The sequence below is a fragment of the Euwallacea fornicatus genome, chromosome 9, assembly GCF_040115645.1.
Source record: "Euwallacea fornicatus isolate EFF26 chromosome 9, ASM4011564v1, whole genome shotgun sequence".
Taxonomy (NCBI): domain Eukaryota; kingdom Metazoa; phylum Arthropoda; class Insecta; order Coleoptera; family Curculionidae; genus Euwallacea; species Euwallacea fornicatus.
This window is the reverse complement of record NC_089549.1, coordinates 2763387-2783050: the sequence shown is the minus strand read 5'-3', so window position 1 is coordinate 2783050 and position 19664 is coordinate 2763387. Positions and strand designations below refer to the sequence as shown.

Sequence of the window (19664 nt, the reverse complement as noted above, 5' to 3'; positions counted from 1 at the left end):
GGTTAACCCTAAATTTGACTTATTGTTCTAAAATGGCAAGTAAAACCACTATACTTATCATTTCAACTGATTGGAAAATGAAATAATACACATAATGCCACGGGGAAAAATCTGCAAATTGGAACTTTCTACACGAATATCCACATACAGTTAGAAGAATGTCTAGATAAAAAAAAGTATAAACATTGAACTTTCTAAAAGTTCGACAAGTTGGTTAATAGTAGGTAAAAGGCAAGATCTCTCTCCGTGACGACTTAACGAAGTATTTTCTAATGTCCTATCGCGTTAAGTTAAAATAAGTCGACGGAGTCAGCAGTTGAAGAAAGGTCAGAAAATCAAACAAAAAATATAGTTTATGTGCTTTTGCGCTTTATTTTAATAGTACCAAAATATGTTTAATTCAATTATGAAAATAATTAACAACCTTGAAGAAATGGAGTTTAGATCGAATACACGCACAACCGCCGCACCTAAGGTGCAATATTCTTTTGCGACTTTACACCTCAATAATTTCTGGTCCAAGTAAATTTTATTACCTACCACCTATATTAACAACCAATTGGGGTTAACAAGTCCTCTCCAATTCAGCTTTGGAAACCAGCAACACGTTGACCTAAGCCTCAAAATACCCTGTATACCTAATTTGATCTTTAAAACCTTTTTCAGTGGAAGTATTGGCTAACTTAGTTAGGTCCCAAGAGTATATGCAGTCTCAAAGAGACAATGACATCCACATAGAGGACAATCGTTTTTCCTCTGAAACCACATTTGTAAATGATCAGTATGACCACCGTGTCCGCAAATTAGGCAGCAACTGACTGATGCCTTTGCTGCCATTTTGCAAATAATACAGTGTAGTGGAATTTTTCTACAACCAGGGCAAACTGAATTTTTGGTCGGTGTTTGGCAGGTCGGGCAATCCGGGATAAATTCGGCTCCTTTATAGGGCTCTGGTTGAATTGCTGTGAACTTCATTACCTAAAAACAACGAAACACATAACACAAGATAACAAGTTAACTTATTGAATTCCATACTTCAGCCCTATTGAATAGTAACCCCCAGCGATGCAAAGTTTCAGCATAGGCAATCTTATAATACTCATACAAGGCAACGTAAGGAATCTTAGGAGGAGCAAGAGAAGTCATCGTATCTTCCGCTCTAAGGTTGTTCAAGGAATTCGAACGTGTCGACTTAAATATCGGTAAAACACGGCCTTCGGTGATTATGTCTGCGGGAGGAATTGTGTGGTAAGGGGAACCACCAGCCTACAAGAGTTAGTGCTGCAATTTCATTACTAAACACTTAGAAGATGGATGATTTCAATATATCTGCTTAAAGCGGATGGCAAAAGTACGGGTTATCATACAAAACTAACGAAATTTGGGGTCTCTGTAAATCGTAATTGGTTTGAGTTTTGACCGATTCTTGCAATGAATGATAACGATACATCAGTTATTACGTAGATCTATCGCAATAACTGAAATTTGCTACAAATGACCACTAACCCGTTTTTAGTCCAAGAAATTTTACATTAAGCCTAACGTAATGCCGTTTTGGCTCATAATACAGCCAGAACTATATTCTCCTTTCGAACTACCACTGATACAAATAAATGGTCCATATCACGATTGCGATACTCATGGTTATACATTCAAATTTATAACAGTTCTACACAACAAATGACTAATTAGGAACACTTCGTTTTGCACTACGTCTACCCAGTATTAAGGCAAGTCTTCAGTAAACTACACGATTGCCTTTATGGAACTGTTAACAGCAAATAAAAGCTACATAGATTAGAAATGCATGTTAATTTTTCGAATCTACTATTAGTAAGTCTACAGGGAGGCCCGTTAAAGATGCGGAGCGGTGATATCTGAAAAACTATAAAGAACAGAAATTCCAAACAATCTTATTTAAGAATTTTAGTTATCGCAATATTGCCAGTTCTACTTCAAATTAATCACTTTATAGGATTTTTCAAGTTCAACCCCTTCAACTAAGGTAAATTTGAAACACAGCCTTATTACCTGAGCATCACTATATACGTTAATAAGATTCTTGTTGAGAATTCCTACATTTCATAGTTTATGACATATGGCTGCTCCGCATTTGTAAGAGGAATCCTGTGAATCAATTATTTAATAAAAATGGATCCACGCATGCAGGATTCCCCCAATCCGAAATAATCGCTATTTGACGAACTATTTGCCAAATTATCCGTATTGTGATGGTCAAATTAGCGAACTCTTAATACACACATGCACTTTGGCAATATTTATACCGGCCTAATTAATTCGTCATATTTTACCGACTACACGCGGGAATGGCGAAAAATACCACAAACAACAAATATTTGCTTAGAACGATAAATCCGCAATTAGCCAATATTGTTGTAGTAGAATATTCGCTATTCGAGACCGCCGAATTCCGCATCTTTATCTGACTTGAAACCAATCCTACTGGCCATAGGCAAGCATTACACAAGCTTTACAGAAAAATAACAATACCGTCGCAAGCTAATACTTGTTAATATTAGTTACCTTAAACCATCTTTTGCTTGGCGCTAGATGCTATAACATAAATTGGAGAATATATTTATTAGAAAACAGTCGTAGGTAGTATTGTTTGTTAAAGGAAATTTACTCCAAATTAAATCAATAATGTTCTTATATACAGAATGTCCTTTTTAAATATGTTATTTTCGCGGTTCATGAATTTTGTAATTCAAACTGTTCCGGAGGTAGCAATAATACGTGCATGCATTCAAAAAGGGCACCCTATACGACTCTGCACAAACTAAAAATGTACTTACCATTGGTGAAAATATGGACTTCAACGAAGCTTTTCTTAAAGAATTTTGCTGATGTTTCCCAAATATGCAACATAACATGGCGGCCATTTGAAGATCCTCGTGAGAGGCGTAATGTTTGATCCTAAAAATGGAATTTCGATTACAGTTTGATAGAAGATATGCATTCATTCACGGGCACTATTGGTTACATTGTTATATTTGAACAACCAAATCTCATCAATCAGAAGACATCTTGACAATCAATTGAACAACTGGCACTTATTATCAAACCAGGAAAGTTTTTCTTACAGTGAGATCAAAAGTTTGTCGCCGCAAGGATGATCCGACCATCGCCCATCGTCTTCTGCTTGCCGTTTAGTTAAAGTTAGTTCAACGATGCTCCAGGCTTGAACCAAATCTTTTCGTCCAACTACTGCGGCGGCTGCCGCATTATGCTAGACAACCAAAAAGTCATGAATTTAGAAGTAGGAAATCAATGAAGAAGATCAAAAGTTGGCTTTAATGAGGGATATTGGTAAATTTAAAGACTTCCTTACTTTACAAATTGTAGCCACATCTCCGTCCAATATATATTCTTCAGCTAACTGACGACTGACTAGAAATAAATTCGTAGCATCATAAACGTGTACCATTGCTTTATTGGCTGTTTTCGAGAGAGCATGTTTCGTTCTAGACCTAAAATTGAATCAAAACGCAAAATCGATAGAAGTTTAGTCGACAACTTGAAAGAAAAATAATAAGTCTCTTTACCCCACAACATAAATATCATGGAAACTATAACAACACGTAGTAAGTTTGCCTCGTTCGGCCCACAGGCCAATTTGTATTCATGGATTGAGTCCGCCTACAAACCGATTCATTTCATAAAGCCCTCATTACTTAAAAAAGTATTCAGTCTTTCAGTCTACCAGTCATTATTCAGTTCTTGTCAATGCAACAAAAATATAGTTTTATTGTACGAAAACAATAATGAATTAGTTTATGTTCCCAAAACAGAATCATAAACAATTCTTTATAATCAAATTGGACATAAATTCGTATTACGATATAGGTAGAACGAATAGTTTAGATTTAAAGAAAAAAAAAATAAGACCTGAATTATAAAACAACCTTGCTTGTTGGGGTAGGACCTGTTTTTCATTCCTCATACTAGTTTTACATAATAACTCACCTTTGCTTTTGCTTTTGAAAATAATATGCCGAAACGGTCATCTGATCAGCTGATCGTTTGGCCATAATATTTTCCAGCGCGGACAAAGCCCTCGGAGTACCAGCTTCACTCTTACTGCCCAACCTTCTCGTCAAAATCGGCCTTCCGAAGCAAACCAAAGTATTCACTGAAGAAAACTTTGCTCCTGACGTTCTTGGAAAAGGAATATAAGCATCGTTATAGCCCCCGGCACTAATAGATGGTTCAACATAAACACGTTCAAACGACCTAACGCTATCGACATCCACTGATAATTGCTCCAAAGTAAGAACCATCTGCCTCAAACAGGGCTCCAAACAAGTGCGATTTTTGGAAACGCGTTGAAGGGCCAAATGATTCAGAGTTTGCAACAATTGCGAACTGGTTGTGTCGCTTATATTGGAACCAGGCATTAATTGAAAAACGGGGGCGACTCCGTGTGGATACGCGTTTGGGAAGGACACTTGCATACTGGCCATGGAATTGTTGATTTTGCACGACGCAGTGACTGTTCTCATTTGAACATCCATATTCTTAACTTCTAAGTTGGGTATGTGGACGTTGAGCAAGGAGAATTCTTGCTGCAGAGGTTGGATATTGGAAGTTTTCTTTGAGGATATTGTGCTTGCCACATCATCAATGGCACCAACTGTAAAGTTAATTTTGAATGTCACTGACGATACATAAACTGTAGAAATACTCACTAGAACTATTATCATCATAAATACTGAGATCATCAGGCTCATAGCCACACAATTTTTGTAAAATAGGTTCGATTTTCCAAACTAGTAAAGTTTGATCTTTAGACCACGTCACTAGTTGCAAATTTGGATCATCATGTTTGGACGGTCGCCACTGAAACTCTAACACGACGTCTCTATGACCAACAAAGGTATGCATGGGCGTAGCTCTATTGGCAATGTTCCAGAGGTGGAGACAGTTGTCTCCCCCTCTGCGGAGTTGTGGTACCACTACAGTAACCATTCCATTTCCAAAAGGAGTAAACCTTTACCAAACAAGAATAAACTAGTTGAATTTCTGAACATTACTCAAAAATTTCACAATCTAATGATAATTTATTCACATACCTTGCTCTCCAAACTGGAGAACCAGTGCTTAATAAATAATCAGCTTTTCTGGGATTTGAAGTATCAAAAAATTTAACTGTATGATCTTCACTTGCTGATGCAATTTGGTTTTCAATATGTGGACTCCAATCAAGACCATAAATTTTGACTAAATGGGCGGATATGTATTGTAAAGGATGAGGTCCTCTTCTTTGATCCCATATTTTGATATCACCTGAATGGTTAATTAAGGATTAAATTGAAAATCTTTTTTACAATAGTTATTAGCATCAAATCTGAAGACTCCAGCATTTCAGAATTTATTTTGTTACTAACCATCATGGGCTGTTGCAAACAAGTACTGAGAAATCCTATTCCATCTTACTTGAGAAGATTCAGCTACATTACTCAGTGACAATGTTGGTTTTCTAGGATCTCTAATATCCCAAATGTTAACATATGTATCCACTGAGGATGTAGCCAAAACATTAGGGTCAAACCTGTGCCAATTCAATCCTGTAATTGCCCTTGTATGAGCCCTTAGGGAATGTGAGACTGACAGGGTTTCATCTCTCCAATTTAAAATTTCTAATCTCTCATTCGTCTGATTATGCAACAAAGTAGGTAGCACTGAATTGGAATTTATTGCACAGCTGTTTGGAACTTACTGAAATAGCACATAATTCTTTATTCTGTGGTGTTGGATTCCATTCAGCAGCTCCAACATCATACTTGCTGCTTCTTGGAAACTTAAAAATATTTTCATATTCTTCATCTAAATTTCTTAAGGCAATGCATCTACGACTGTGCAGAGAGAAACACATATATGAAGAAATTATACAGATAGAGCATCAGTGATTTTACCCAGCTAGAAGAACATAAGTTCCTGTACAATCTATGGACATAGCATTTGCCTGGAGGTCTTTACATTCCAAGGCAATGTAGTAATCATTAGTAATAACTCTATTCATTTTTACTATAATTTTTCCTTTGAGATTCCTTTCCTAAACTTTGATCTCAATAGCGACTTAAGAAATTAGTAAACATTGTAAAATGGGAATTATGATGCCCTATTTCTACATTTTGTATTGCTTCTTGCTTAAACTAAAGAGATCTACTGGTCTCTTCTAGGTCTTATCTATTAAATGAGAAGGGAATTAGCTTTGTAAGCTCTTATGTGCATTTTTTTAATATATATATAATCTACCCTTAAAAATTTTAAGGGTTTATTGAAACTTGCCAAAAATACATAACCTTAAATTGTAAAAACAACAAACAAAATAAACAATTGATTGTGAGAAAGTATTATGTGCAGGCGCCATCTCTTTTTTTTATCCTTTTTGAGCTGAATAAAGACAGACATATATTCAAAAGTCATTGATGTGACATTTCTATAATTAAACTGTCAGAGCTGCTATGACCGTAATTTTAAACATTAATCATAACATAACCAAAGTTTTTATTTTTTCGTAATGCCGAATCAATTGCTGATTTTATATATCCTAAAATATTTAATATATTATTTTTTATTCAATATAAAAGTAGTATCAACGTCTACATCAGTGAAAATCTCGAATGCTCTCAATAAGTTTTATATAATATCCTTCTAATTTGTTTGTAAAATTGAGCAAAAATATATTCATTGCTTGACTTTTGAGGTCTAGTAAAGCACAGAACATGTCTTTAGTACTCCCCAGAACGCTTATAATTTCCTGTTTAAGGCAAAGAGTTATAGCAAAAGGCTCATTGCATCGTTATCATTGCTTTGCATTGTCAAAGTCTAATTTAACTTATCACAACCACCTAGCAACATGCAGCAATACAAAATTCTTGTCATGCAAAGTGAACAGCTGTTCTTCATATAACGTTACAAGGTATAATTCCACAACTAACAGAAATACTGAAGAACAAGGGGCAAACAAAGATGAAAAAAAGTTGTCTTTGTTCCAAAGGTTTAAGCAAATGTATAGGGATTACTGGTATGTTCTGGTACCAGTACATTTGGTTACCTCAGCAGCTTGGTTTGGGAGTTTTTATTACCTTGCTAGTAGGTGAGTTAAAACATTGATTGTGTGTATGGTGTCTTCTCTAAAGGTGTCCTAGCAAAATAGGTGATCATGCGAAAAGCCAGGACCTTATTTTGGTTCCAGTTTTGCCAAAAAATCAATAGCATGCCTTTTTTACTTTAACTGAAGGATTAAATAACTTTTATCCTCAAATTTTTTTAACTATTTTATGCTTACAGTGGTGTTGATGTTCCTGCATTACTGGAAACCATACATGTGAGTGATACAATTGTAAATACAATGAGGAACTCAAGCATGGGATATGTGGCAATTGCCTATGGTTTATACAAAATCACCACACCAGTACGCTACACAGTCACCTTAGGAGGAACCACTATATCAATCACTTATTTAACTAAGTGGGGATACATTAAACCTATGCCCTCTAAAGAGAGATTGAAGGAGATTTATGCTGAAACTAAAGAGGGCATGAAAGAGACGCGAGAAAATTTGATGGAGACAGTGCACAATATTCAACAAACAGTGAAAGACACCAAAGAAGGTATCAAAGAAAAAAAGGATAGTTTAGTTTCCACTGTCAAAGAATCTAAAGAAAGCATTAAAAACATCAAAGAGAAAGTCATAAGTAGTACTACAAATAAGCAGAACAAATCATAATAAGAACATTTTATTTGGGTCTGAAGAGTTTGGTATTTTCTATTATTATGTTTATTGAGTACATTGTGAATTTTAGCACTCAATGTAAATCTTTGTTTTTGTTAATAAATCTCATGTTTTAATCATGACAGTATAGAATTATCTCATAAAATTAGATGTGTAGAACATTTGTTTCTATTGTTGTTTCTACAATCTTTCAAAACATAAGTAAAGTTGTATTTAGCATGGTAGCCATAAATACTATATAGAATTTTGTCAAATGAATAGTTATCATTCATTATGTAATTTGAGGTGCTGCTATTTGTTAAGTTTTAAAATATAAGTATATATTTATTAAATTATCAATGTCTTTCAATTTTTCCTAATTCTCAAACAGTAAATACAATTGAACTTCATCCAAATAACGGAAATTTCAATTGACTTAAATGACTAAGATTTGGTATGTATGTGCCAACAGCATGAATGAGAAAACTATTGTGGATTCCACTTTTCCACATGAGTCAAATTAGACTAAAATTAAGAATTCCACAATTATTATTATCGCCTTGCTGATCTCATACATAAAATCATAAAACTTCTGTTTTTTTCCAAATTTAATTAAGTATACCACAATTCATTGTGCCATACAAAGGAGTTAGTTTATAACATGCTGATATATTCCATAGCAATTCTGTCCAGGATTTTAATAAGTACAAATAATTTATACGAGCATGCAATATTGAACTGTATTTTTTACCAGCTCGTGGTCTTTTAGTAGTCATATTCATTCCTTTATATATCCTTTTACGAGTAGGTACCAAATTAATAATCGTGATCATAAATCCTTGTCATTTTTTCCCAGAAATGCAAAAGTGTGACCAAGAGCCATGTACGTATATTTCAAACTTGAAAGCACATAAACAAGTATTAAAAATAAAATAATAGTAACGAGTATCGGGTGAAACAAATAGTAATAATCAATTTAGTTCGGAGGAATAACATGCAGGTTTCTCAAACTGAATGGTGTTAAATATTTTGAAACTTGCAGAAGTAAAAATGACTAGACGAAATACTGCGGCCAGTAAAGACGAGCGTTCTTAATGATTACTCTACCAAGTAAAATTTTCTCCATCAATAAGTCAATTACTACAACAGTAGTTTTGGTATTGTTCCAAATTTGTATATTATAACTGTAGCAATGACTTTGCAATCAACGCTTTTTTTTAGATCAATAGCCCTAAAATAATGTTATCACATATGCCTAGAGTGAATATTACATAGTAAAGGATGATCATTAAAAAATCCTCCAGTAGGTAAATATGTTATACATTTGAGATTATTTATTTTTATATTTAATCTTTTTTATACCATAACTAAAATGTACAGTTTAATTTAATGCATTCTGCAGGGTTAAGAACCGATTTTGAAATTGTTTGCAACGATGCTTACATTATTGCCACGAAACCATTATAAAAGAAACATAAATTAAAAGATGCATATATCTTACTTAATTAAAACCTATATGTAACATCTCAATCAACCCTTTGAAATTGTAAGTCAAAAACTTCCGTGCCTCAGTGATTGTAATAAAATCAGGTTTTTAAGACAGTGGCAAATTCGTCACCGAAACTTTAACAAGGATTTCGTATAAGCCTTGAACAAAATATGAATATTATTCCCAGTTAGTTTAAAATGGGAAGAGTGAGCAATTTCACCGTGTTAACAACCCCAAATAGTGTAACACAATATAAACAGCAAATGACATCATCGACGCCCTACGCCTTCTGATAGGTTTTTTTAATGATCACCCGTTATATTAATAAAAAATATATTTAGTCGGTAGCATTACTACGTAAGGTAACAATTTGACTAGATTAGTAAACATTCTCGTTCTCACAGATTGACACACATTACAAGTCCTCCATGTCATAATCCTCAATAATATCCAGATTGTTTCCGCCGTTACTGGCAAAGTAATCGTAATCGACCTCCTTATCCTCCAATAAATCCATATCATTCATTTTATTAACGGCGGTTACTGGGCGAACTACCGCTTGGCTTAAATACTCGGTATTCAAATAAGGTGGAAGCTCGTCCTCTTCCTCCTCCTCTTCAGGTTCGAGTTGCTGCGAATCGACCATTTGCAACCACTGAGCGTTGTGGTGCCGGAATTTCTCAATCCTTATCCTATCTGCCCAAGAACCATCATGCTCGGAAATAATGTTTAAGCACAAGTTGCAAATTTTCCTTATGTTCTTGTTGTTGTCTTGCAGGAGGTCAATCAAATAAGCCGGAACGTCGGTTTTACTTATTAGATAATCCACGTTATTTTCTAGCCAAAGAGTCACATAAAAAACGTAAACGATTTGTAGGACTATTTCATCGTCTTCTTGGTGGGTTTTCAAAAGATCTATTAAGGTGGATATTATGCCGCTCTCGCATATAAGCTGGGCGCAATTTTCATCAGCCGCAGCTGTTCCTAATAAGACTATCACTTGCAGCACCAATTCCGGGTCGGTATTGTTTATTGAAATTATTTGCTTAATCCAATTTGCCATTCCAAAGTGCTTAAATATCTCCGCCCAGTCTAAGTCCGGAAGATGCAGGTTGCTTAAAACCCCTATAGATTCAGTAACAAAGTCGAGGTCTTTAGACTCCACAACTGCTTTTGATATGTCCCCGACAAACTCGATGAACGAGGGACAAACTAGTAGGTTTCTAGAGATGTTATGTATTAGTTTCATTAACATGCTATCTTCAAAGGTGAAAGCTCTGGTAATTAATGATCGCAAGCGACTTTCTTTGACCATTAGTTGAGATATTTCAGGGTATGCAGCCAAATTAACGCAAAGTGCAATCATGACTTTATCGCCTTCATTTCCAACATTCAGCAAGAGCATGTCTATAATAAACTCCACTGATTCCGCGAAATAGTGCTTAGAATCCTCGTCATAACTGATCTGATACAAGAGTTTCAGCACAACTTCTTGATGCCTGTCATCCCCCATAAAATTTATTACTTTCGGAATAAATCCATTTTTAATCATTTTGCTTCTTAGCTTATTGTCAAAAGACAAGTTGAACAGCAACTTTAGGGTTAAATGAACGAGATCAGCACTTTTCGATGTGAGCATCTTTGGCAATTTTTCTACGATGTTGTAGTTGGCCATTACGTCTTTGTTGCATTGCATAATAGAGAGCTTTTTCAGGAAAGTTATGACGAGAATCAATAAATCATCATTGTTTCTTTCAAGGGCTTTTACGAGTAGACCCACAATGTTTCTTTTTGACATTTTTTCTTCAACTGTCTCGTCTTCCGCGATATTCAGAAGAAGGTAATATGCAACACGCAGAAGATGCTCCTGCTTTTTAATCAAAGTTCGAAACCTCTTGACCTTTTGTTCAGGGGTGAGTTGTTTATCGTCTAAACTCTCCATTGACATTGTGAGATCATCGTATACACTTCCATTAATGCTTTTGCTTATTTCTGTATTGGCTTTATTAACATCCACGGCAGCTTTAATATTCAGATCAGAGAAGTGTCCAGATTTTGGACGTACGGGTTCAGGAATTCTGCTACGAGGAATTTCCGACATACTTGCACTGTTTGGGCAAGTCTTCTTAACTATTGGATGGTCAGAAGGGACGTCTCCTCCTTCCATTTCTGCCTTCCATTTATCGTACCTCCGCAACTCGAAATCTATTATGTCCATGCAAATGGAGCCTACCTTGCATTTCAGTATAATGTAATGGAAACAAGAATACATAGAGAAACAAAAGAACGTAAAAACTAGGTGGGTACTTAATGAGATACTTCTTTTCCAGTCTTCACGCAGCACTCGCCCCAATGCGCTTATGAGCGTTTCATTTTTGGATAAAGCCTCCAAATTTTCAGGGTCTCTTGCCAAAGCTTGAATAAGCTGCGCTCCTTTGATCTTCTCAGACATGCCTTCATATAACAGATCAATATAATCCGTTAAATTGTTATAGTTAGCCTCCATGCCATTATTTGTTTCACCATTTTTATCATAGTCCCCTTTAGCGGGCCCATGCAATTTCCTCTTCTTCAGATAATAAATTATCTGTTCCACTTCTGAGGTGCGTGCATGATGAATCAAATCGCACTGATTGACCACTTCCTTTGCAACGCTGTGACAATCAGTTCTACTATTAATCATGGGAAGTTCAATAATTTTTTTCAATGTCTTTTTCTCTCCGTACAATGGGTTGTCTTTAGGGCCCAAGATTTGCACATCAATGTCGTAATGTAGGACAATGGCATCGATGTTTGGATGGACGTCTAACGAGCCGGGCTTTCGTTCGGTTCGCATGAACTTGGCAACTTCAGGTTCCATGACGAATCTGAAACAATATTAAGCCATTAAAGTCTATCAAAAGGACACTTTATAAATGGGAAGAGTATAAAAATCGCGACCAACGACAAACGATTAACATTCACAAATGATCTAAGAATATTAGATGCACATGTGCATAACTTCATTAACTTATAACACAAAATCAGTCATTTTTCCAATGCCCCTTGATGCGCAGCAGAAATGTGCCACAAATCTATTTCAATTTTTTGTGAGATTTTCATAACGTTAGAAATTAGGTGCAAATGGTGTTACACTGCTTAGAGTATTTGTGAACCTTGATTGTTGAATGTTTTAGGCTTCCATTTCTACTGGTGAAATTATTTTTATATCCCTCCCATTTATCAATTCATCCCTGACCTTGTTAATTTTCCTTGATTTGATAAAATTGTCTTAAATGTCTGGAAGAAGCTTGGATATGCTGAATTCAAGAATGTTACCTATAAATTTACTCACTTATCATATTTACACATATTATCCCTTATAACATTATTAAGTATAGGTTCATTAAAGAATACATTGTATATGGATATTCTAGTGGTACCTAACTTTAACAATAATTTACACCTAATACCCATAGAAATGACGAAATCGGAATCTAACATTGCCCACTTTCTCCACTTCGATGGGTCCACTTCAATTATCCTCTTGTTACCTTAATCAAGTTAGCAAATTGTTGATTTATTGGCCCTTATTTTAAGAAAATACAAAAAAAAATAGGAAGACAGCTAATGTGTAAAGAACATATGTTTGCATGGAGTAATGGCCACAAGAAACAATTTCTAGTGTTTCAAATACGTGACTAATATATAATTAAAATTACTTACTAAAGATGTGTTTTTGATTTTTGTAAAAGCACCTTGCCCTCTTGTTTAAAGGAGGTTTGTGTATTATTTCCTTGACCTTGTATTCACAATTATGACAAAGATGACTAAGCATGAAAGCAATTGCAACCTATTGAAATGTTTTTCTTAGCTTTTCTCTTCCCCTGCCTATCCGTAGCTCAGATTTTAAGTTAATTCAGTCTTTCTGTATTTTTCTTTAATGTTGACTTTCTACAGAAATTTAAATATTTTCTAAACCTACTTTCAGTCCGTCAAACGTCTATCAATCGATTTCAGGCTCAGGACGTCATGCAGGAAAACCGATGACGCAACGGTAAGTTTGACAGGTACCTTAGGTCTGAAAGGTGCTGTAATGTGTATCGCTGCACAGTAACCCGATTTGACTTATATCTTTCTTTGTTTGACTCTATGTTTTTTTGTCGCATTTTTCATTTTACTTACAATTTAGCTCACACGCGTTTGAATCAAATTTATTACGAATAATCACATTGAGCCAAGTAGTGAAAAAGTGTTCTGCTCTTGTTAGTGGATTAGTTCTATGCAGTGTGTTTTGCATCGTTTTGACAGTGACAGGTTTTATACAAAGTGTTTGTTTTTATGTGTTTTTGGTTAATTATAAAAAAAAATATCCATTAATTTCTTCTAACTTTTAGTCGCTTCTTGTTCCTGATCAACAAAATGATGTTATACATTGAATTAGTGACCTAAATATTAATCTTTAAGCAACCTACTAAAGAATGTTATTAATCATTTAACAATTTTATGCTCCTACTGCAGACTAGTGCAATTAGGCATATGGTGCTTTAATAACATTTAACTAACGTTGCACCAAAATGTCTCCCGAGTACGCGGAAATGGTAGCAGCTATAGCCTTTGGAGTACTCTCCGCTATTTTTGTTAGCGCATTTGTCATCTTGATTGTGATTTGTCGCAGGCAAAGACTATTTTATAAAGCAAATTTTCTAGACCTCCATCATGAGTCTAGGTATGAACAGCTTTCACAAAATCTTTTTTGAAAGAATTCCAAAAGCGTTAATATATTTCAGACCTGAGAAACAACTAATTGAGCCTGATCGTCCAGAATTAGAACTAGGAGAAGTAAATCTCAACTTTGACACAATATTAACAGATGAACAATGGATTGATGATGCCACAGGCCTTATACCTCACTGCTTGGCAATATTGAAAACTTGCAGATATCTAACAGAGCATTTGACCACACTGGCTTTAAATTCCACTCCAGTATCTGGCAATTTTGGGCAAATTGTGGAGAGTGCAAAGAGAATCTCAAGTAGAGTTGATGATATGGTGAGAAGTATGTACCCACCATTGGATCCCAGGTTGTTGGAAGCCAGAGCAGCTGCTCTCACATTAGCAGTCACACATTTGGCTCTGATTGCAAAATACGAGTGTGGACAAAAAGAGAAAGCTGGACTGCAATATATTGATAAACTTCTAAGAGAGATGGATGGACATGTCATGGTAATTTGATTTGATCTCAACTACTTACATACACAACAGTTAACTATGCTAAAACATTAATAAAGAGAATCCTGTTATTTAAGCACAATGTAACTTCAATCTAAACATTTAAACTTTTAGAGAATAAACTGCAGGCATTTGCAACTAATAACTGACAACATTATGAAAATAATTTTATCATATTAACCCAAATAAAGGTACTGATTTGTGATTTCATCTTTTTTTTAGTTCTTGAAAGAAGCCTCACTCTTTGAAGAAGATCTTAAGTTTCCACTTATGACGAATGGAGTTTAAGAGGCCAATGCAATACATTAATTGAAAAACAGCTATAATGTGAAAATTTATAACTGGCTCTTTAAAAATTTGTTGTCTATTTTGTATAAAAATTTTTAATGCTCAAAACAATGTTTATATGAAGGAATATCTCTTTTAATACATTCAGCAACATTTTATAAATATGTTATTTAGTTGACGAGTTGGAAATATATGTGTATTATATTTTTTGAAATAAAATTTTTAATTGAAATTAAAGTTCTGTTAATTCTTTTCAAGCCAAAAGATAAAGAAAGCAAAATTTGGGTGAAATTTTTATCAAGAGTTTTTGAATAAAAATAATCAATAATCATAGTTTCAGCATCATGTAGATAATTTTTTTACGTGTTCCACCCTTTGTACAGCTATATTTGGGACTTAAATTTATATTCCTATCTGCCGTCCGCTTTTATCTTGTTGATGATCAATACGCTAAGTAAACAATAAAGCACTTTATCCAAAATAAGGAACACCATTTTATTCATTAAAAGCTCTTTTAAATCGAGAATGTTAAGAGTATGCAATGCGAGACAGGTTTCCTTAAATGGTGCACAAATACTTTTGATCTAGAGAAGAGACTCATCTGCTAAATTGAACTAAGGTTTTTTTTGTTGTTTGGCGCTCTTCTCACTATCCTTAAGCATCTTGTTTTTCAGATGTTCTTTATAGGTCAAAATGTCACCTTTCCACTTGGTTACCGTACCGTTTTCGCATACCCAAATTTCCTCTGCGACCTATAAAAAGAATCAAACCAAACACACTTAAGAAATAACGAACTCAGTAATCAAATGCAGATCTTTTCACCTGACTAATGAGCCTGAAATCGTGACTAACAAGCACTAGTCCGCCTTCAAAATCATTGACCGCTTCGGCCAAAGCATCAATAGTTTCCATGTCCAAGTGATTGGTCGGTTCATCCAGCAACAACAGATGGGGGGCCTGCCAGGCGAGCCATGCAAATACCACTCGGCAACGTTGACCGTCAGAGAGTTGACGAATGGGGCAAACCTAATTTAAAATGATCTTATTTAGAAAAACCGACATTCCTCGAATATCTAAGAATTTACTTGCTGTCTTCCCGTTAGCCCGTATCGACCAATGATCTTCCTCATTTCCTCTTTTTCTTTAACGTCGGGGAAGCACTTCATCATGTACTCCAAAGGCGATAAGTCCAGGTCTAATAACTCATGTAAGTGTTGATGATACCTGGCGATGCGCAAGTGAGAATTTTTTCTAATCATTCCCTCAGTTGGATGAAGCTGAAATTTAGTGAAGTGTGCATTTATTTATCTTCCATATGGACACTGACTCACATCTCCATAAAGTAATTTCAACAGGGTACTTTTTCCAGCACCGTTAGGCCCTACCAAGGCCAATCGTGTATCTAAATCAATTCCAAACTCTAGATTCTTATAGATGTAAGGCGTATTTTCGTTATACCTGCGAAGTTATCAAAGATACATTTATACAAGTACAAAATTATAAAATGGCTTTTTTTACAAATATATAATTATACATACCTAAAGCTAACGTTTTGTACCATAATAACAGGCGGTGGAATAGTGCCGCAACTAGGAAAATAAAACGTCACAATCTTATCGCTGACCACTTTCTCCGTGAGTCCTTGAGCTACCATTTTCGCTAAAGTTTTTTCTTTGGATTGAGCTTGTCTGGCCAATTTCGCTGAACCGTGACCAAAACGAGCAATGTAATTCTGGAGGAAAAATTATATAGTTTCTACGCAATATCTTGACCAATAGCTTTTACTTTCATATGATTGATTTGATCCTGCTCCCAGTTGTATTGCTTCATTTGATTTTCTAACAATTCCATACGAGTCCTGACAAATGCGTCGTAATTGCCAGTATAATACTTTAATCGTTTCTTATTCATGTGAATAATGTTTGTGCAAACACCATTCAAGAAATCCTGCGAATGGGATATCAAAACCAATATCCGTTTATAACTGAAATTACGTGTTATTTTTTACTATTTAAAGAGTTTCAACAATAATATATGAAAATTAAAAATATTATAGTGGCATTGAAAATTGGCTTAAAAAATTGATGTGTGAAACCATTGGGATACACACTTACTGTTTTAATTCTTCCTCTAACCATACACAAGCGTCCAAATCCAAGTGATTTGTCGGTTCGTCCAGTAACAATAAATGAGGCTTTACATACAAAGCCCTGGCTAAAGCAATACGCATTCTCCAACCTCCGCTGAAATCTTTTGTCTTTTTCTGCTGCATTTCTTTAGAAAACCCTAGACCGTGAAGAATATTTGCGGCCCTGGCTTCTGCAGTGTCTGCCGAGATTTCTTCCAGACGATCATAGATGTCCATTAATTGCTCTTGAGATTCTAAAAATGAGTTGTGGCTTCCTTTGACTAATATTTTTTAGTGATTACACAGAAATATAAAAAATCGACAGTGTCGATTTTGCTGTATGCAATATTTTAGTCATCAACTGTTTTATGTAGTTTTAACAAAAAAATATTATTTGCACTTGTTGCATAACCTAGTCTTGAGTTCATGATTTTACATATGCAGTCATCTTATGAGTATCAACCTAAACCAATTTCATAGGGAGGGTGATATAAGTTTATGATCTTTAGTTTTTTCATCAAAGCTAAATATCTCAGGAATCAGTACTCTAATTAAAAAAGAAATAGGTAGCGATCCGATGTATCAGTTGAGGCTTATTTGAATATATCAATACTTGAATTTTTGACCTTTTTGGGGATTATCCTTAAACTTTTTACAGTGCTGTGCAATCTTCCTATAATAAAGTACTAGGCATGCAAAAACAGTTATTGTGCAAATGTAAAAGTAATGTCTAATTCAATTTAATTGTTCCTTTTTAAGTTTTACACACATACATAATATATGTAATTATGCTTGTTTATATTCAAATACAACTACAATTTACAAATATTTACTTCTACAGGAAAGGTTGTAAGGAACTGTGTGTGCCAATTACAAATCCTTTGTCTTTGATGATTACTCCAAATATAAATATTCAACAGCTGCATAATTTCTTAAATAATATTAGTCCAGTTTCGACATAGATTTGCCAAAAACTCACACAAAAGCAGAACAATTCAAAGAAGGTAAATATGTATGCCTTCAGTTAGAAGTTGTTTCAGTTTTTTTCCCATTCAAGGACCATTCACAAATGTTATTACAACTTGCCTTTAAATAAATAGAAATATTTGTTTTTTTCCACACATAGAACCATAACATAAAATCTTTTATCACTTTATTTTTTATTGTTCCCACTAATCTTTCATATTATCAATCATCTTTAAACACTTACCATCATCCTCACAAGCAACTAAAGTTTCAGCAAGTTTCTCCAGTCGGGTTCTTTCTGCATCAACTTCCATCACACACTGCAAAGCACTCTTGTCAGAGGCTGGCATTTCTCTAGTTAGATGGAAAATATCAATGTGTTCTGGAATTGGAACTTCTCTAAAAAATTTAAAAAGACAGATTAGTAACACAAATATGATTTTGTACAAGCACAAACTTCTAATGTTGAGCTTTAAAGATTGATGCTTACCTGTTTCCAAGCACAGCCAAAAGGGTAGATTTCCCACACCCATTGAGCCCAATGAGCCCATAGCGCCGTCCACAATTCAATTCCAGCAAAGCATCTTGCAGCATTTCAGAGCCATGAAAAGTAATTGAGAAATTCTCAATTTTAATGTCCCTTGATTTTGGATGGACTGCAAGAGAACCCGTACATGACCGGGCCTCTGCATTTAGTCTCGCGTCGGCTTCCAGTTTTGCACATAGAGCTTCTAAAAATTTTTAACACTCCCAATTGGCTAATAAGGTTTCAATGGGGAACAGTCCCTTACCCTCTGCACTAAGTTCAGTGAACCCATTTTGAGTACCATTGGTGTTTTGCTTTTCATTCTGATCTTCGCGTTTTTGCGGCTTTTTCGCACCTTGTCTGGCTTTTGCAGCATCCTTTTTGCGCTGCTGTTCACGTTTCTTAGCGTCAGAAGGCATATTGAGTAAATTGGGTTTGCAACCTATTATACAAGGAATTTAATAACAACTAGCTAACATCAAGATTGAAGACAAGTTCTTTGGAGCGTAAACCCGTAGATACTTTCACTTGGGTTTTTTGACTCCTGTTTAGGAAATTTTCCAGGAAATCTTGGTAGGTATGATTAATTATACTCATAACCACAAATTAAAAACAAAATTAATTTCAATAGGATCGTGAAGGAAACTTACCTAAATTATATGATGTTCGGGTTTTTTAGAGATATGCAGACGAAATTAAGCTATTAGCAGTTAAAATAAAAGAAATTTAAGTAAAGAAACGAGATTATGGAATTTGAAACGTTTTCTGGAAACCGACCAAAACTCAAAGGAATGAGTCAATCGCACTAGGGTATTTGGTTTTGTTTCGAAATTTTTAAGACTAAAACGTCAATGAACAATCAATTTCTAGTTACTTTCTTTTTCAGATGTTGGTAATTTGAGATGAATCCTTGCACTGAGAATTGTCAGTAACAAGTACTGGTGTATGGGTTTTAAACTAAAAAATAGCGTACTTTCAGTACACTGATCGGCAATTGAAGTAACTTCAGAAATATGAAGCTACATCATGAAACCACATGTTTTGTAATATAGAGATGTCAACAATACACATCCATATTCTTCTATAGTAAAGATAATAAAATAACATTTTAATTCACAAAAGTCTTCCTAATTACCATTAAGATCTTAACCAATGTCAATTTTTATAACTGATGCTCATGAAAAAAACCTCGCATTGGGGCATATCCTTATATCTATCGCAATTGCTCATTTGTTTCAGATATGCAGGTTTTGAATTAAAATTGAGGATGGACAATTTTTTCAGTGAGCAGTTTATTGCAAATCTCGGTGTGCTG

General features: G+C 34.8%; 5 protein-coding genes across 7 annotated transcripts; 2 read left to right on the top strand and 3 right to left on the bottom strand.

Annotated features, from left to right (window-relative positions):
• Positions 1–347: 347 nt before the first annotated feature.
• On the bottom strand, positions 348–6369 carry Wdr59 (WD repeat domain 59). Of its 2 annotated transcripts, XM_066285771.1 has the most exons (12): positions 5937–6369; positions 5741–5876; positions 5409–5676; positions 5094–5307; positions 4710–5011; positions 3988–4654; positions 3353–3491; positions 3105–3250; positions 2817–2937; positions 2545–2574; positions 1036–1266; positions 348–978 (listed from the first exon to the last, which is right to left on the bottom strand). In XM_066285771.1, exons 1-12 carry the CDS (start codon positions 6041–6043, stop codon positions 688–690), a joined length of 2652 nt encoding a protein of 883 aa, XP_066141868.1. In that variant the 5' UTR covers positions 6044–6369; the 3' UTR covers positions 348–687. The 2 variants fall into 2 exon arrangements, with proteins under 2 accessions (XP_066141868.1, XP_066141869.1); XM_066285772.1 differs by lacking the exon at positions 2545–2574.
• Positions 6370–6515: 146 nt separating this feature from the next.
• On the top strand, positions 6516–8097 carry LOC136341146 (uncharacterized protein C18orf19 homolog A-like). The gene is made up of 2 exons (XM_066285809.1): positions 6516–7123; positions 7318–8097. The coding sequence occupies exons 1-2, from the start codon at positions 6750–6752 to the stop codon at positions 7754–7756; spliced, it is 813 nt and encodes a 270-aa protein (XP_066141906.1). The 5' UTR covers positions 6516–6749; the 3' UTR covers positions 7757–8097.
• A 513-nt stretch (positions 8098–8610) lies between these two features.
• Kap3 (kinesin associated protein 3) lies at positions 8611–13218 on the bottom strand. Of its 2 annotated transcripts, XM_066285773.1 has the most exons (3): positions 12936–13218; positions 12469–12548; positions 8611–12097 (listed from the first exon to the last, which is right to left on the bottom strand). In XM_066285773.1, the coding sequence occupies exon 3, from the start codon at positions 12088–12090 to the stop codon at positions 9646–9648; it is 2445 nt and encodes an 814-aa protein (XP_066141870.1). In that variant the 5' UTR covers positions 12091–12097; positions 12469–12548; positions 12936–13218; the 3' UTR covers positions 8611–9645. The 2 variants fall into 2 exon arrangements, with proteins under 2 accessions (XP_066141870.1, XP_066141871.1); XM_066285774.1 differs by lacking the exon at positions 12469–12548.
• A 357-nt stretch (positions 13219–13575) lies between these two features.
• On the top strand, positions 13576–14966 carry LOC136341148 (transmembrane protein 98-like). The gene is made up of 3 exons (XM_066285811.1): positions 13576–13938; positions 14000–14435; positions 14664–14966. The coding sequence occupies exons 1-3, from the start codon at positions 13787–13789 to the stop codon at positions 14727–14729; spliced, it is 654 nt and encodes a 217-aa protein (XP_066141908.1). The 5' UTR covers positions 13576–13786; the 3' UTR covers positions 14730–14966.
• Positions 14967–15199: 233 nt separating this feature from the next.
• On the bottom strand, positions 15200–19157 carry LOC136341130 (ATP-binding cassette sub-family F member 2). Its single transcript, XM_066285783.1, has 11 exons — positions 19000–19157; positions 18615–18791; positions 18314–18554; positions 18068–18222; positions 16844–17111; positions 16515–16713; positions 16268–16461; positions 16061–16187; positions 15815–16006; positions 15552–15755; positions 15200–15481 (listed from the first exon to the last, which is right to left on the bottom strand). The coding sequence occupies exons 2-11, from the start codon at positions 18766–18768 to the stop codon at positions 15344–15346; spliced, it is 1872 nt and encodes a 623-aa protein (XP_066141880.1). The 5' UTR covers positions 18769–18791; positions 19000–19157; the 3' UTR covers positions 15200–15343.
• Positions 19158–19664: the final 507 nt, after the last annotated feature.

Coding starts and splice junctions, on each gene's coding strand:
- Kap3 (XM_066285773.1), bottom strand. CDS start 12,090: ATGGAACCTGAAGTTGCCAAGTTCATGCGAACCGAACGAAAGCCCGGC.
- LOC136341130 (XM_066285783.1), bottom strand. CDS start 18,768: ATGCCTTCTGACGCTAAGAAACGTGAACAGCAGCGCAAAAAGGATGCT. Junction 15,756..15,814: donor GGCTAACGGGAAGACAGCAA/GTAAATTCTTAG, acceptor ATTTTAAATTAG/GTTTGCCCCATTCGTCAACT. Junction 15,482..15,551: donor ATTTCAGGCTCATTAGTCAG/GTGAAAAGATCT, acceptor TTCTTTTTATAG/GTCGCAGAGGAAATTTGGGT.
- LOC136341148 (XM_066285811.1), top strand. CDS start 13,787: ATGTCTCCCGAGTACGCGGAAATGGTAGCAGCTATAGCCTTTGGAGTA. Junction 13,939..13,999: donor GACCTCCATCATGAGTCTAG/GTATGAACAGCT, acceptor AATATATTTCAG/ACCTGAGAAACAACTAATTG. Junction 14,436..14,663: donor AGATGGATGGACATGTCATG/GTAATTTGATTT, acceptor TCTTTTTTTTAG/TTCTTGAAAGAAGCCTCACT.
- Wdr59 (XM_066285771.1), bottom strand. CDS start 6,043: ATGAATAGAGTTATTACTAATGATTACTACATTGCCTTGGAATGTAAA. Junction 5,877..5,936: donor ACTTATGTTCTTCTAGCTGG/GTAAAATCACTG, acceptor CTCTCTGCACAG/TCGTAGATGCATTGCCTTAA. Junction 4,655..4,709: donor TTATGATGATAATAGTTCTA/GTGAGTATTTCT, acceptor TTAACTTTACAG/TTGGTGCCATTGATGATGTG.
- LOC136341146 (XM_066285809.1), top strand. CDS start 6,750: ATGTCTTTAGTACTCCCCAGAACGCTTATAATTTCCTGTTTAAGGCAA. Junction 7,124..7,317: donor TTTTATTACCTTGCTAGTAG/GTGAGTTAAAAC, acceptor TTATGCTTACAG/TGGTGTTGATGTTCCTGCAT.